Here is a 14,755-nt window from a genome sequence, read left to right as displayed (position 1 = left end):
GTTAAGCTGAAAGAAAAGAGCCCATAAGGGACCACATAACGCTATACTACACCTGCCAAATGACCTCACCTAATGGTCTCATCTACTTTTAGTATTAAAAGGAGCAGGAACAAACCCTGATCACTCAGACCATGCTATTCATGTGTTCACACAGTGCTTGGAAGCTTTGAATTTTGGATGAGGAGAATTTTGTGGGCGTGGCTTAATTTGTAGAAGTTGCTTGTCGGTCATATAACTGGGTGGGAGCGGCTTTGTGGTCATGTGACTGAGGTGGGATGGTTTGGTGATTATTTGACTGGGTGGTCATGTGACTGGGTCAGGGTGGCCAACTTGACATCACTAACATCAAGGGTTAGTTAGGGTTAGGGTGTCTGACCTCTCCTCGCCTCAATTTCCCTATTTACTATTACTCAGCATGCAAACTATTTTATTTAATCCTATGTATATATGCCATATGTAGACTTACATATTACATACAGGCACACAAAAATATACATTATCTACTATGTGTACTGTATGTGCATGAACACGTGCGCTCACACACACAAACACACCTCTTCTGAAACTATACATATTCAATCTCACTTATTGCGTTTGGAAAAAACATACTCAGAGTTCACGCTCTGCCACACATTTAACTCTGACTTCTGTACATTAAAACATTCCACATGCCTTCAGATTTACTTCCCTAGTTTGCACATCACTATTAGAGCCAAGAGATGTCATGGATTGAATAAAATGTGGCAAAACTCACTTAACAACGCTCAATTGGGCTCAATTGTGGTCATAAGTTAAGGGCTATCTCTGCCTTCCTCTGCATGGCAGCCTTGTCCTAGTAAACTCCTTCTTCTTTCTGGCAATTGTTCTCTCTGTTAGAGGCACCAAAATAATCCAGACAGTGTAAGCTTTCCTGCTGCAGCAGGGGGTTGGACTAGATGACCTCCTAGATGTCTTCCAGCCCTAAATTGCTGTGTTGTTTCAAAGTGTCTTCTGAAACAATGTCTAGAACCACAGTTTGTGGTGCTTCCTTCCTCTTCTCTCTCTCTCTGTTTTCTCCCTTTCCCCCCTCCTCTTCCTTCCTTCCTTCCTTCCTTCCTTCCTTCCTTCCTCTATTTCTTTTTTCTCTTTTTCTCTTTTTTTGTCTCTCTTTCCCTTCATTCCTTTCTTTCCTCTTTGATGATTTCTTACTGAATCTGTGATGATTGTCCAGCTCCAGAATCTCCAACTACTTTCAGCAATTTTTGCCAATGTTTTTATTAAGACCTAAAAGAAGGGGAAAAGGTACAGAGATGTTATCTAGCTGCACAAAAATATAATAAAGAGAAAGAAATCAAAATGGTCCCATTTTATAAAATCAAACAAGATCTATTGATCTAAAGAAAATAATTTTAATAAAAATAAGTCACCCTGAATAAGAAGTGCAAGGTTAGAAACTGTACTGTTAAAAAAACCCAAAGAATTAGTGGGGATAATCACAATTGCTCACTATACAAAAGTATAACTAATACCAAAGTTATCTTATGCACCATTATTTTAAAGGTTCACTGGTATCTTTATTCCTCAACCCTCAGAAAGTTTAAAATAAATCAGTAATTGCTTTCACTTTTAACCATTTGCAATTCTGAAAAATGGGTATCTATCTATCTATCTATCTATCTATCTATCTATCTATCTATCTATCTATCTATCTATCTATCTATCTATCTATCTATCTATGACATTGGGGGATCATGGGAATCCAGAGCAGCTTTCAAACCAGTGTAGGGTCACTAGGCTTATGAGAAAGTGCCTACAGTTTCACTAGATTCAACACTGATGTTCTATTAACCTGCTTTCTGTTCTCACAGCAGCCAACTTAATTTAATATTGAAGAAACCAAGTTGTCAGATGATGCATCTGTCACCCAGGCCTTTAGTCACCAACCTTTTACAACAACAGAAAATATTTATAGGACTCTCCTCTTCTAATCTGTATCTTCCAGAGTTTGGCAGGTCTTTGCACTGGGCTATGAATGAATGAAGTTCTGTCTCTGGAAAGCCTTCACGCTGGTAATGCTAAAAAAAAAAAAGTTGTTATGTAGTACAACTCCAGTGGATATTATATGGCTATGAAAAACACAATTTTTAAAGAGGGATGAGGAAAAATAGGAAAGGTCAGGTTTCTCCTGGTGAGTTAGAAGCTATTAAAAAGGAGAAAAGTGAGGTTCTTGCACCCTATTTCTCATCCACCTTCCCCCAAGTTTCCACAAGAGATTGGGAGATTAGGGTGGACTTGTAATCTGCATTTTATCGGTCTTTAAACTCTGGTAGAAATGACAGGGGAACACAACTTTGAGCCTCAGGATTCCAGGCAGACTCTAGTAGCCTTGGAGGAAATATTCAGATGTCTTCCAAATGATGCTGCCAAATTATACTTTTTCATATGAGAGAAAAGGAAAATTCTGAAATCAAAGAGCAAAGCCACCTTCTCCAACTCCTTGTGATTTACATGGATACATCCATTCAGTTTTATTGCCCAGGAATGGTAAGAAAGTGATGTGGTTTTGCCACCTTCCAGGATGGGTTTTCAACCTCCCACAGCACTAGATTTTTTTCAACTTCCAATATGAAAGCTAACCAGAGCCAAATCTGCTTTGTCAAATCGTACGTTAGCTACCTGAAGATGCGGACGGCTGCTAAGGCAGTAATAAAATAATAGAGAGGGAGCAAGGCCTTTGAAATATGGCACTGGAGAAGACTTCTGCGAGTCCCTTGGACTGCAAGGCGATTAAATCGGTCAGTCCTAGATATCAACCCTGACTGCCCTTTAAAAGGCCAGATGCTGCAGATAAAACTCAAATACTTTAGCCACCTAATGAGAAGGAAGGACTCACTGGAGAAGAGCCTAATGCTGGGAGAGATTGAGGGCAAAGGAATAAGGGGATGGTAGAGAATGAGGTGGCTGGATGGAGTCACTGAAGCAGTCAGCGTGATATTTAATGGACTTCAGGGGATGGTAGAGGACAGGAAGGCCTGAAGGAATGTTGTCCATGGGGCCACAATGGATTAGACACAACTTTGCATCAAAACCAACAAAAATCATAGGAATTGTGTTGAATTAAATATCCTTGTAATTCAATATAAACATAACATTAACTTAAAATCTTGTCTTGTTCCTGGGGTCTTCTCATGTCAGTATTGCAAGAAGAGTGCTTGAGGGCTTTTCATATTTTTTTTGTCTTTAGGGCCTACAGAGGACATTAGGAAGTTGGAGCACCCAAACTATCTTCTGAAGAGATTCCCTCATATTATAGGCAATGGGAAGGGAAAAACAACTGTTATCATAGTACATGTCCTCTTGCCCAAGGGAAATTAAGCATAGTAGTTCAGATTAAAGTAGAGTTGGGAAATTAAGCAATAGGTTATAGCCTTAAACTTCAGTCTTGGTTGTTCTAAAGAACTTGCTCAGTTCTTTAGAACCAGATAAACCATGCTAACAAAAAAAATTAAATACAAAAAACTTATCACTCAGCTATGGTATAAATGGAACAGATGGCCTGTGATTTGGATGCATTATGCGCAGGCCAAGCCCACCCCAGTTCCGCAAAGGGGGGAAACATTGCAATACATTATATGACGGTAACATGACTCTGTGAGTTTGACATAGACTGAATAAATGATGACACTGCATCATGATGTCATCATGCAAATGGCCCTTTTTTGCTTACTTGCAGTAAATATGAACTTATCAGAGCTCTATGTCATTTGTATGATGATGTCATGATGTTATGCTGAATTCTTGCAAAGGTGTAGAATATCTCTGTTTGCACAAGAGAATAATGAAATGAACAAAATCATTTGATATTCAGAAAACTATTTCAGAACTTTTGGAAATTCACATTTCAAAAATTAAACGTAACATCCTATAGTGATGTTTATGTACCTTCACTGTTTCATACGTGTCTGTAATTAAGGCAATGAAGAGACTCAGAACCATGTAGATAAAGAGGCTAATGAAAGAGTAGAGGTAGATCCGGCTGAACAGCCACACCAGGTAGCTTTTCTGTTGCATTTTTGCAAAAGTAGCAAACATGTCATCTCCATTTATCAAAGAGAAAAGACATTCAGAAACCATATTCAAGGTATGGAACTAGAAGAGAACAAATATTCAGGAACAAACAGACAAAAGAAAAGAAAATTATTTCCATTTTTTGCTCAAGTTGTTTAAAAAATAGTGGTCAAATACAGTAAACTGCAAATAAATGTTACATGTTTTACTCAATACCAGCCCTTGAAAATCTCTGGATATTACAATATTTTATTAATGTGCATCAATGCCTCAGATAATGCAGAATATATACCTATACGTGACAACTCCATATTCTGGTGATCATGTATAGTTACATAACTAAAGTGATAAACTGGCCCTTTCAGATATCTTGGCAGCGTGCTCATTTTGTTAACATTTGCCCAAGACCCTTCAGATACAAAACTAGATGACAAACATCCAACTCACAGTACCTTAGCATGATATGGGCCCAGCACAATCCAGCCACAGAAACAATAACCCAGATAGATCATAGCCGCACAGGAGCAAAATCGAATGACATTTGGCAATGCTGCACGGAGAGTCAAAATAAGCAGCTGAAAAACAAGGCCCAAGAAAAACCCAGAGATGCTCATTAGACTTTCCAAAGACATTCAGCATTGCCAGGTAATAACAGAAAAGAATACCAAGAGCATGAGTGTTCCAGAAGATCCTTACATTATATTTCTTAAAGAAGCTGAGGTAGCGGATCACTCCAAGCCACACAAGCATGGTGGAAGTTCCTAACAGGATACTGCAGACGTCATAGCTTGTCAGACTCTATATGAAGATTAAGATGATGTTCAATAAATTACACTAACGGAATTTCAGTTGGGGTGCCCATAAAAAAAGGACCTTTTATATTCATTTTAACTCTTGGGGATACCATATTTTCTTTTCTTTTGACACTGAGATGGGAGACATAAAGTTCTGCTAGATTAGGAGACCGTTCTGGGGAGGTGAGTAAACCTTATTCCATTAAAAAGAAATGGGCTAAAAATGTCAGGGCTGTTTCCTGGTGGACAAAGAGCACAAATGCATTGCACAGCAAATTAATAGACTTTTGATGATATGCACAGATACTGCTCATTTCTAATTTCTAATGATATTACCATGGATAGGTAAAATATACAGCTAGAAAAATGCCTTCTCTGGAGCAGCAGTTTTCTCAATGTGACCATTTTCCCCAGTTGAAGACTCAAGTGAACTATTAAAATAACAAAATTCAGGTTGGTCAATAAGATTTCAATTGGGACTTCCAAAACTGGAACACAGGTCATCTAATCAGCATTCAAGTCACTTACCTTAGCTTGTATCTCCATCTTTAATGTAGAACCAACTATGGTAAGAAGGTCACTAACGATGATCATGATATACCATCCATTGACAAATTCCACTAGATCAGAGAAAGATACTTCTTTCTTATAGTGATGTTGGAAAAAAGTCACAAATTCCTAGGATACGTGAGAGGGCAACAAAAGAGAAATTGCTATTGAAAAGCTGCAATTAAATTTATTAAGAGATACTGACAAACATAAGCTTACCCTTTGTAGATAAATTCCTTTAATTACAGATCGTGTGCAGAGAATCAGTGATGCAAGACATGTCAGTATGACAAAACCATCAAAGATCATCATATAATGGGTATTCTTCTGTACTGGGAAAAAAAAGATTGATTTACTTGTCTATGCATAATAGTTAACCTGATACTCTCATAGAACACATACTCATTTGTGTCTGAGGGGAAATTTTCTTTGTGAAATTGCCTTGAGAGAGTGCTAATAATGGAGAAGAGGCCTCCATCTTACTTCATTTTTCAATACAGGGAGAGGTGGATAATTAAAGGATTCAAAGCCATCAAAAAGAATGAATGCTTCACACTTTTGGTAGTCTAAAGAGGACCCCTCCTCTCTCAAGTTATGTAGTTACAGTATTTGCATTTGGGGCAAATTTCCCATTGTGGGGAATTCCCTTCTAATATACTGTAAATCAGAAGTGAAATTCAGCAGGTTCTGACAGATTCTGGAGAACCAGTAGCGGAAATTTTGACTAATTAGGAGAACCGGCAAATACCATCTCTGGCTGGCCCCAGAGTGGGGTGGGAATGAAGATTTTGCAGTATCCTTCCTTGCCACGCCCACCAAACCTCACCCACCAAACTGGTAGGGAAAAATTTTGAATTTCGCCAGTAATTCAAATATTAACCATATAGAAAGAGACTTTTTTAAGGACTATAGGTGAAATGATGTAACACACATATTCAAATTGCGTGCTCAGTTGACAAACATACTTTAAAAAATATAGTTACTACAGATTATAGCAAATACTATATTTAACTTCATGCATCACTAGGCCTTCAATAAAACCTAATAAGTACTAAATAAGTAATAACAAAAGTATGTTTTTTAAGCTTACTTGATCCAGAAACATGCCAGTCTTTACATTCCTTGATGGCAATATCATTGTCTAGGCTTATTTTAATTCTTCCACTATGAGCTTTGTTATCAAAGAGTATCGGTAGATATTGTGGAGATAGAAAAGATGCTATTATTCTTATTTCTAAACACTCATTAGTTCAGATAGAATCTGAATAGTTTATGCCTAATGCTTGGTAATAAAATCAAAATCTATATCTACCTACCTACCTACCTACCTACCTTCCATCCATCCATCTATTTACCTATCTACTATTCTTCTCAAAAAAGCCATAAAGTCTTATAGTTAGCTTGAAGTATAACTTTGAAGCAGTGATGGCATATAAAAAGCATGTTTTGTAGAAAACAGAAAATGCTTGGAGTTAGTTTAGTTCTGTCAGTGTACCATTCTCCCCCAAATCTAAGCAGTTTAAAAATAAGGTGGAGAAATAGAATAAAGGAAGACTATATCTGAATAATCCTCGAACAAAACTTAACAAGAGAACATGACCCAATGTCTTCATCTTTTTAATATTGTTTCAGAAATATTGCTATTCTTATCACTATTTGGGTTTTATTGCACTTTTCCATCTGAGGAGTATTCAAGTTGATCGCCAGCCACAGTCAACCAAAAATAAATAGAAACAAATTTTAAAATGTACAATTACAATATAGTTACACGCATAATAAAAGTATTAATATTATTGTTAATATTATTGTCAAAAAGCTAATACTATATAGAATTATGTTTTGAACTTAACTAAAAGAAGAGTAGGTGAGTTACCGCGAGAATTAATGTGAATTGTAGAACACACACATTTTACAAAATGGGTATTTGCAGCTGTGGTCAGGCAAATCTCTGGTAGCAATAAATCATTGGTGCCTGCCTCTTGATTAGCTTCAGCGTTATCATTTCACTTTATTCTCTACTTCTAAGTTGCTAATGTATATACTGCAATACAGTAGTCCCTCGCTATACTGCGCTTCACCTACTGCGGCTTCACTTCATTGCGGGTTTCTGAGGAAGGCGATCGGCAGATTTAAACAGCCCGCCGAACTCGATCGGCAGGTTTTTAAAAAAAAAAAAAAATCTAAAATTATAAATACTGTATTTAAATACTGTATCTAAAATAAATACTGTGTGGGAAGGGTTTATAAACACTTAAAACAATGAAAACTTACCAAACAATTACCATATAAATACTTAAATAAGTACTATCAGTCGATAAATTCCCCATCGTGGATTTCACCTATCGCGGCCAGGTCTGGAACGTAACACCAGCGATAGGTGAGGGACTACTGTAGTCCACTTTAAGAAGAAGCTGACACAATCTAGGCCCATTTCTCCCATCCCAAACCTGCCCTTCAGAAAATGACTAATTACAAGTCTTCATCAGTTCAATTTTTTTTACTTGCTTCCTAGTTTATCTGCACATAAACAACCAAGCTCAGAAAGTTCCAAGGACTCCACCTCTGTACTTACTGTTAGTGTGAAATCATAGCAGTCTGGGAGTTCATGTTGTCGAACGGTCTGGAGATTAATGGCCTTCAGTTTGAACGTGAGTGTCAGAGTTACAAGTCTAGAACAGAGACCGGAGCTTTATTTCACCATTACCAAAAATATTCAAGAATGCCAGCAACTTTTATTTCTCCTCACCTCTGGAAGTCCAAAGTAAAATTGAAAGGAGTCTTCCTCAGTGTCCCATTTTCTAGAGGTAGCATTGGCTCCACATAAAGACACTCTGTGGGAAGACAGATGCTTTACGGCATATAGAAAATACTCAATATTTAATAAGACGAGGAAGAGAGAAAATCAGTAATAAGGAATCTGGTCACTAGTAGTCTTATCTAAATAATACGAGATGTAAAATCTTTCTTCATACTTGCAAGAAAAAAGCAGCTATGTTTTTTCATTAATTTAATGCATATATTTACTGAACTTCTGCCTTATGGGAATTCTTATTTGATAAAGAATCCCTGAAAATATCTGCTTGTTAAAAATAAACCCAAAAAGGAAATTTTATACTTGATCCACAGATCAGTACCCTAATACCCTAATTTCTATGGTTACAGGCCCTTCTACTTATGACTGTAGAATGATGTTTCAATGCAGTTATGAATTACTTCCATCTGAATAAAATGAAGAAACAGTAATTCAGAAAGTTCTTGTACTGTAATTATTTGTATATGTTACACATTGGTTCATGTAATTGCATACATATATCAAGAAAAGACCCTCAATCTGTCAACAGTCCTTTAATATCTTTCATACCCAAGAGGTTTAAGCTAAGATATCCTTACAGAATTCAGCTTTTGGTATTGTTTGGAAATGTTGTGCACATATGTTTACTACATTAGTTCGCTAAGAGATTATTATTTATGTCACTATTTCCAAACTCCAAAAATAAGTCACAATGCTTCTGAATTCTCATAACAGACACTACCAATAATTCTATATGTTCAGTAATCAATATTCATGTTGAACAGTTAAGACTGTCCACTCAAATTTATTCACAAAGTTTCAGAGGCCAGTAGAGTCAGCCAATATATTTCGGTATTTGCCTAAAGCACATAAACATGAATGGCTCAGGCAAGTAAACTAACTGGATTTGTAAGTGCATTGTAAGGTGACATTTTCTTCAATACTTCAGGGCAAAAGTAAGAGCGCAAAATAATCCACACAGCAAACATTTATGTCATCCAACAGGTTACTAATGCTTTCTATCACATGTCTACAGTCTGAGGGCACTGCCTCACTTTTCCTAATAGTATAGTTCACCATGAACCTGAATCACCAATTAGTGTTGGTGATGTTTGCAATGTTGAGTTGGCAAGACACTTTTGTGGATGAGGGACATCAATTGCTTCAATTTTGATTATACTACAGTATCTTGCAAGTAGATGCACCCTTAACTCTGTTCAATAATTACAGTGATCCCCCGCTCGTTGCGAGGGTTCCGTTCCAGGACCCCCCGCAACGAGCGGGTTTTCGCGAAGTAGCGCTGCGGAAGTAAAAACACCATCTGCGCATGTGCAGATGGTGTTTTTACTCCCGCAGCGCTAGCGAGGAGCCGAAGATTGGGGGCGGCGCGGCTGTTTTAAAACGTCGCCGCCGGCATGGGGGGCTTCCTAGCAGCCCCCCAAACCCGGGTTGGGGGTCCGGGGGGTGCTGGCAAGCCCCCCACGCCGGTGGCGACATTTTAAAACAGCCGCGCCGCCCCCAATCTTCGGCTCCTCGCTAGCGGGCAGGCAGGCGGCGGACAAGCCATTCGCTGGCGCTGGCTCTCGGCGCTTTCGAGCTGAGTCCTGGAGCGAATTCGCTTCAGGACTCAGCTCAAAAGCGCCAAGAGCCAGCGCCAGCGAACGGCTTGTCCGCGCTGGCTCTCGGCGCTTTCGAGCTGAGTCCTGGAGCGAATTCGCTTCAGGACTCAGCTCAAAAGCGCCGAGAATGAACGGCGTGGGCGGGCGAAGGGCGGGCGGCAGCGAGGAGTTTGCGTGGGCGGTGGGGAAACTCCTTGCTGATGCCCGCTGCTCGCCCTCCCGCCAGCAAGAGGGGGAAGACCCAGGGAAGCCGCCCAGCAGCTGATCTGCCGGGCCCCATCTACGCATGCGTGCCCATAGAAAAAAAGGGCACGCATGCGTAGATGGTGTTTTGACTTCCGGGTTCAAAAATCGCAAATTACCCTGTTCGCAATGGTTGGGGACGCAATAACCGGGGGATCACTGTACCAGTATGAAGAACCTGCTTCAGATACAATAAAGTCAACACACTGGGCTATGAGTCAGCCATTTTTATCAGCAGGGTATCAGGCCACTTGGAAACTAAACCACGTACACCCTAAAGGTGCTTTTTCAAGAGGCACCTGGACTTTCTGGTTTTTCTTTCAAGATGTTCTGTTTCTCATCCATGAAGCTTCTTCAGCTCAGAGTTGAAGAAGCTTATTGGATGAGAAGCAAAACATCTTCAAAGAAAAACCAGAAAGTCCAGTTACTTCTTGAAAAAGCACCTTCAGGACAACCATAACCTGGATGACTGAGAATCTCCATAGATATAAACAATGTACATCTATATGGAATATACTAGGTCTGACTGAAGCTGACATCATTTGAGTGAAATGGGGCAAGGAATTAAATGAAGCACCACTACTGCAGTTTTCATGACTTAAACAAGACTCTAATGTACAAGTAGTCCTCACTTACTAATCACAGTTACTAAGTGATATAGTCATAAAGTGAAACATCCCATGACAGTTCCAGTGCAGTCATTAACCAAATCACCTCAGGTTGTTAAGCAAAATGGCATATGACTTTTGTGACTTCCTGCCATTTTCCACAATGATTCTGCTTGTTGGAAACAAGCTGAGGAGGTGACAATGGATGTTGCAATAGCTGCAAGTTCAGGGATTGGTCTTAAATATACCTTTTCACTGTTGTCGTAACTCTGAACTGTTACTGAATGAAGCAATTGCTAAGTGAGGACTATCTGCAGTAGTTGAATTTCTTCCTGTACAAATAAAACATCTGAAGTGTCTACCCATTATATTGTAATGATACTGGAAATTACTATGTTTGCTTTTAAACACTATGACTTTGCTCAAGTTGTCTCTCTTTCTGACCTCCGCCCACCCCACTCTCATTCTCCTTTCTCTGTCACACACAGAAACAATCTATCTGATTTGAGTCGTTCAGTATATCACCAGTTTCAATTTTTGGGTCAATATCGAAAGTGTCATTTCCAGGGCTGATAATTCCTCTCTTGTAGAAGTACTGACATATTGCCATGGGCGTCTCTTCTGATCCTTTCTTTTCGTAGGCGTGATTTCCAACCGAATTAGCACGCAGCTGTAAGAACTAAGCGACAAGGTACAACCAGTTAATGGAGCTGCCTGGTAATTAAAACTGAACTAATTGGAGACGCAAGAGAATGTCTGCGATGGAACATCCTGCTTTTCAGATTTATTGATCTCATGAATAGAATTACAAAGACTAAGGTTCAAATAAAACTCGGTGAAATGGATTCAGTCATAGAAAACCTCATTTTTATGGGCCAATTGCCTGTGTTACCTTTATCTCATGAGGTTACTATGGAATTAAAAGGTCTGCATCTCTTGCCTCATTAGAGCCAATGCAAGCTCTATGGTATAGGAAACCAATGTGATTTTCCTTCCATTCATATCTGTTTACATATAATGACTTGGCTTTTTCAAGCTTAGTTTAGGTTCAGTGTACAATATTTTATAAAATACTAGCTGAAAACCCAGCGCTACACGGGTATTTATAGACCTCAAAGCATTTGTCTGACAGGGAGCCATTGAGAAGGGTCTTTTGCCCCCTACTCCCATGCCTATCACCCCTGCCCTCCCCTTCCCATGTGATCTTCTTTCCGCTCTTTCTACAATCTTGGCACTTTGCCCCAAATCCACCAGGGGGCGTCGTCTGCCTCTAACAGGGAGTCATTGAGAGGGGCCTTTCTTCCCCCTACCCCCATGCCCATCACCCCTGCCCTGTCCCTCCCCCCTCCAACGCACTCCTCTTTCCCACCCTTTCTACAATCATGGCACTTTGGGCCACCTTCTGTCAAGAGAAGGGAATATCAAGTGCTTTCCCATTGGCCCAGTGGAGGGCAAATGTCATGGCTGGCTTTCTAGAGGAAGCTGTGACAGAAGTGAATCATAGACAATGTCCACTCTAGGACGCTGCACTCGCTCTCATTAATGGCCCAGATGTTTCAGAGTTATGCTGGAACACACACACACACTAAGGGGTACTAGGGTGTCTTACTCCCACAGTATTTGTTTCCAGAGGGCAAATCATCTGTGTACCAAGTTGGTTTAAAATTGCTTGAGTCATTCCAGACTTATGCTGGAACATACAGCCGATAGATGGATGGATGGATGGATGGATGGATGGATGGATGGATGGATGGATGGATGGATGGATAGATAGATAGACTAATATTACCTGGTTTATTGCGAAAGAGATCTGGTCATAGACCTCTTTTTGCGTGTACACTGCATAGGTGTCATCCATGCTGTCCATATAGCCTTTCAGGAATAGATGCTTAAAGGATACCGTGTTTTCTTCTTTAAATGTAACCACCATTTGATTGCTTAAACCAAAAACTACAAGCTGAAAATATCAATAGAAAGGGAATTCTTCAGCTAAAATACTCAAAAAGTCCATTCTGACCACAAGTACATTAAATTTTTTAATTGATGGAGCATTCGTAGCTACCGTATCTTTCAGAGTATAAGACACACTGGAGTATAAGACGCACCTTAGTTTCGGGGGAGTAAAATAGAGGGGGGGGATCTACCTATCAGGTATTCATCTGGTTAGTGTTCTTAGTCAGTTCAGCTCGAACACATTATTTTATCCTCTGGTTAGGGCTGAAAAAGCCTTTTTCAGAGGGGATAGGAATGAAAGCAAGCCTGCAAAGACTTAGGGATGGAAAAAACCTTCTTCGGAGGGCATAGGAAGCAGAGAAGATTGTCAGCACCTTGCTAGGGCTGGGGAAAAAAACTTTGAAAAAGTAACATTCAAAGTATAAGTCACACCCAAATGTTCAGCCTCTTTTAGGGAGGAAAAGGGTGCCTCTTATCTGTATATTCCGAAAAATACAGTAGTTCTACCACCATTCCCTACTCATTCTCTTGGTAGTTTCATTTTACCCTGAGAGTGTGAAAGGTAAATAAATCAGGAATTGAACATATAGGAAAAAAGAGCTGGGTACCATCCCTCCGATTTACAACTTTTATTTTCATTCAGTGGTCAAAGACTCCTCCTATATTTATGTAACTATATTCTTGTTACACTTATAATTTAGCCCAGTTCAATATCATGACTATTTTATTCTTTTTGATCTTGGATCTGTTTTGCTGAATAAAAACATAATATAATATTAGTATAGTTCATATTGGACATTTTCATACTATATTCTGAACACACAGATTTCCTTATAGTTGGTGAACAATGAGGATTTAATTAGTAGAAGGCTGAAGAGTGACATATATAATAATGAAATGAAACTGCAACTATAATCTTGATATTGTTCATTGTCTCTACTTGACTAATAGCCTATTCTGTTCATTACCCCAATCCAGCATCCATCAAATATTTGGACTAAAAGTTCTATAATTCCTAAACGAGATAGATATGTTAGCTGGCACTTATGAAAGTTCTTTTGCAACACAGATGGAGAACATATGATGAAGATACATATATTATTAAATTTGTCAATACTAAATACTTGACAAAAATATTTTCTTCCAAAATATTCAGTGTGTAAGAACACAGGTCATTTCAATACTTACAGATGGTCCTTGATTTACAATCACAATTATGACCAACATTTCTGTTGCTAAGCAAGGCAATTATTACATGAGTTGTACCTGATTTTATTTTTAAAATTGGGGGGGGGGGCATGGTTTTTAAATGAGTCACTGCAGTAATTGATTGAATTATGCGGTTGCTAAATAAATCCAGCTTTCCCTATTGACTTTGCTTGTTGGAAGCCAACTGGGAAGATTGCAAATGCAGGTCACATGTTTCTAGGATGCTGCAATCATCATTAGTACATGCTGGCTGTCAAGCGCCCAAATTCTAATTATATGACCAAGCCCTTGTAACTTTAGACAGTTGCTAAACAAATGGTTATAAGTCGAGGACTGCCTGTATTAAGGTCTGAAAGTTTCAAATACCAACCGTACAGATGGTTCTAAAAACACAAGTCACTAAAGCAGCAGTAAATCAGAGGTTGTCACTCAACTGGTTATAATTTCTTGAATTTATATAGCAGTAGCTAAAAATGTGTAAGTAATAATTGTACTGCAGCTTTGTATCTCACCTGGATAGTGACCATAGCTATTTTCAGAATTTGTATGCCCAGCTTCCACGGTTTCCTTCCTCGGGCCCAGAAGTTTTCACAGGGATTCATAAAGAAAAATTTAAGTTTTCTTCTTAACTGATCTTCCAGAAGCTGGCACATTGATGCATGATGTTTTACACTGTATAAATGTTCATCATCCTGAGTACTGCAGCTGCCTACAAGCACTTCAGGATTTTCCATTGCTGGAACAGAAAAAAACATTAGCAATATTGGAATGATTAACCAAAAATGCTATAGCCCATTGATGTTATTTCATCAACTAATCACAGCAGTGAAAAAGATATTAACAGTGAAGAAAAATGAGTTCTCCCACAGTTCTCATGTTCCTATCATAGAAAGCACTATTTTTGGAACCAAACATAAGGAGGTTTTTCCCATAAACACATTA

At 39.0% G+C, this 14,755-nt stretch overlaps 1 protein-coding gene across 1 annotated transcript; it reads right to left on the bottom strand.

Annotated features, from left to right (window-relative positions):
* Nucleotides 1–1,883: 1,883 nt before the first annotated feature.
* Nucleotides 1,884–14,547, bottom strand: LOC139165351 (mucolipin-3-like). The gene is made up of 12 exons (XM_070748544.1): nt 14,326–14,547; nt 12,441–12,608; nt 11,177–11,330; nt 8,137–8,221; nt 7,959–8,059; nt 6,481–6,576; nt 5,610–5,722; nt 5,370–5,519; nt 4,744–4,845; nt 4,500–4,622; nt 3,922–4,128; nt 1,884–2,054 (listed from the first exon to the last, which is right to left on the bottom strand). Exons 1-12 carry the CDS (start codon nt 14,545–14,547, stop codon nt 1,884–1,886), a joined length of 1,692 nt encoding a protein of 563 aa, XP_070604645.1.
* Nucleotides 14,548–14,755: the final 208 nt, after the last annotated feature.

This window comes from Erythrolamprus reginae, chromosome 3 (assembly GCF_031021105.1).
Source record: "Erythrolamprus reginae isolate rEryReg1 chromosome 3, rEryReg1.hap1, whole genome shotgun sequence".
NCBI classification, from domain to species: Eukaryota; Metazoa; Chordata; class Lepidosauria; order Squamata; family Dipsadidae; genus Erythrolamprus; species Erythrolamprus reginae.
This window is presented reverse-complemented; position numbering and strand designations above follow the sequence as displayed.

Bases quoted from the DNA above. Each gene is read 5' to 3' on its own strand.
- LOC139165351 (XM_070748544.1), bottom strand. From the start codon at position 14,547: ATGGAAAATCCTGAAGTGCTTGTAGGCAGCTGCAGTACTCAGGATGAT. The intron at 11,331-12,440 runs GTAATATTAGTC...CTTGTCGCTTAG, and splicing joins TCTCTTTCGCAATAAACCAG to TTCTTACAGCTGCGTGCTAA. The intron at 5,520-5,609 runs GTAAGCTTATGT...CACGTATCCTAG, and splicing joins AAGGAATTTATCTACAAAGG to GAATTTGTGACTTTTTTCCA.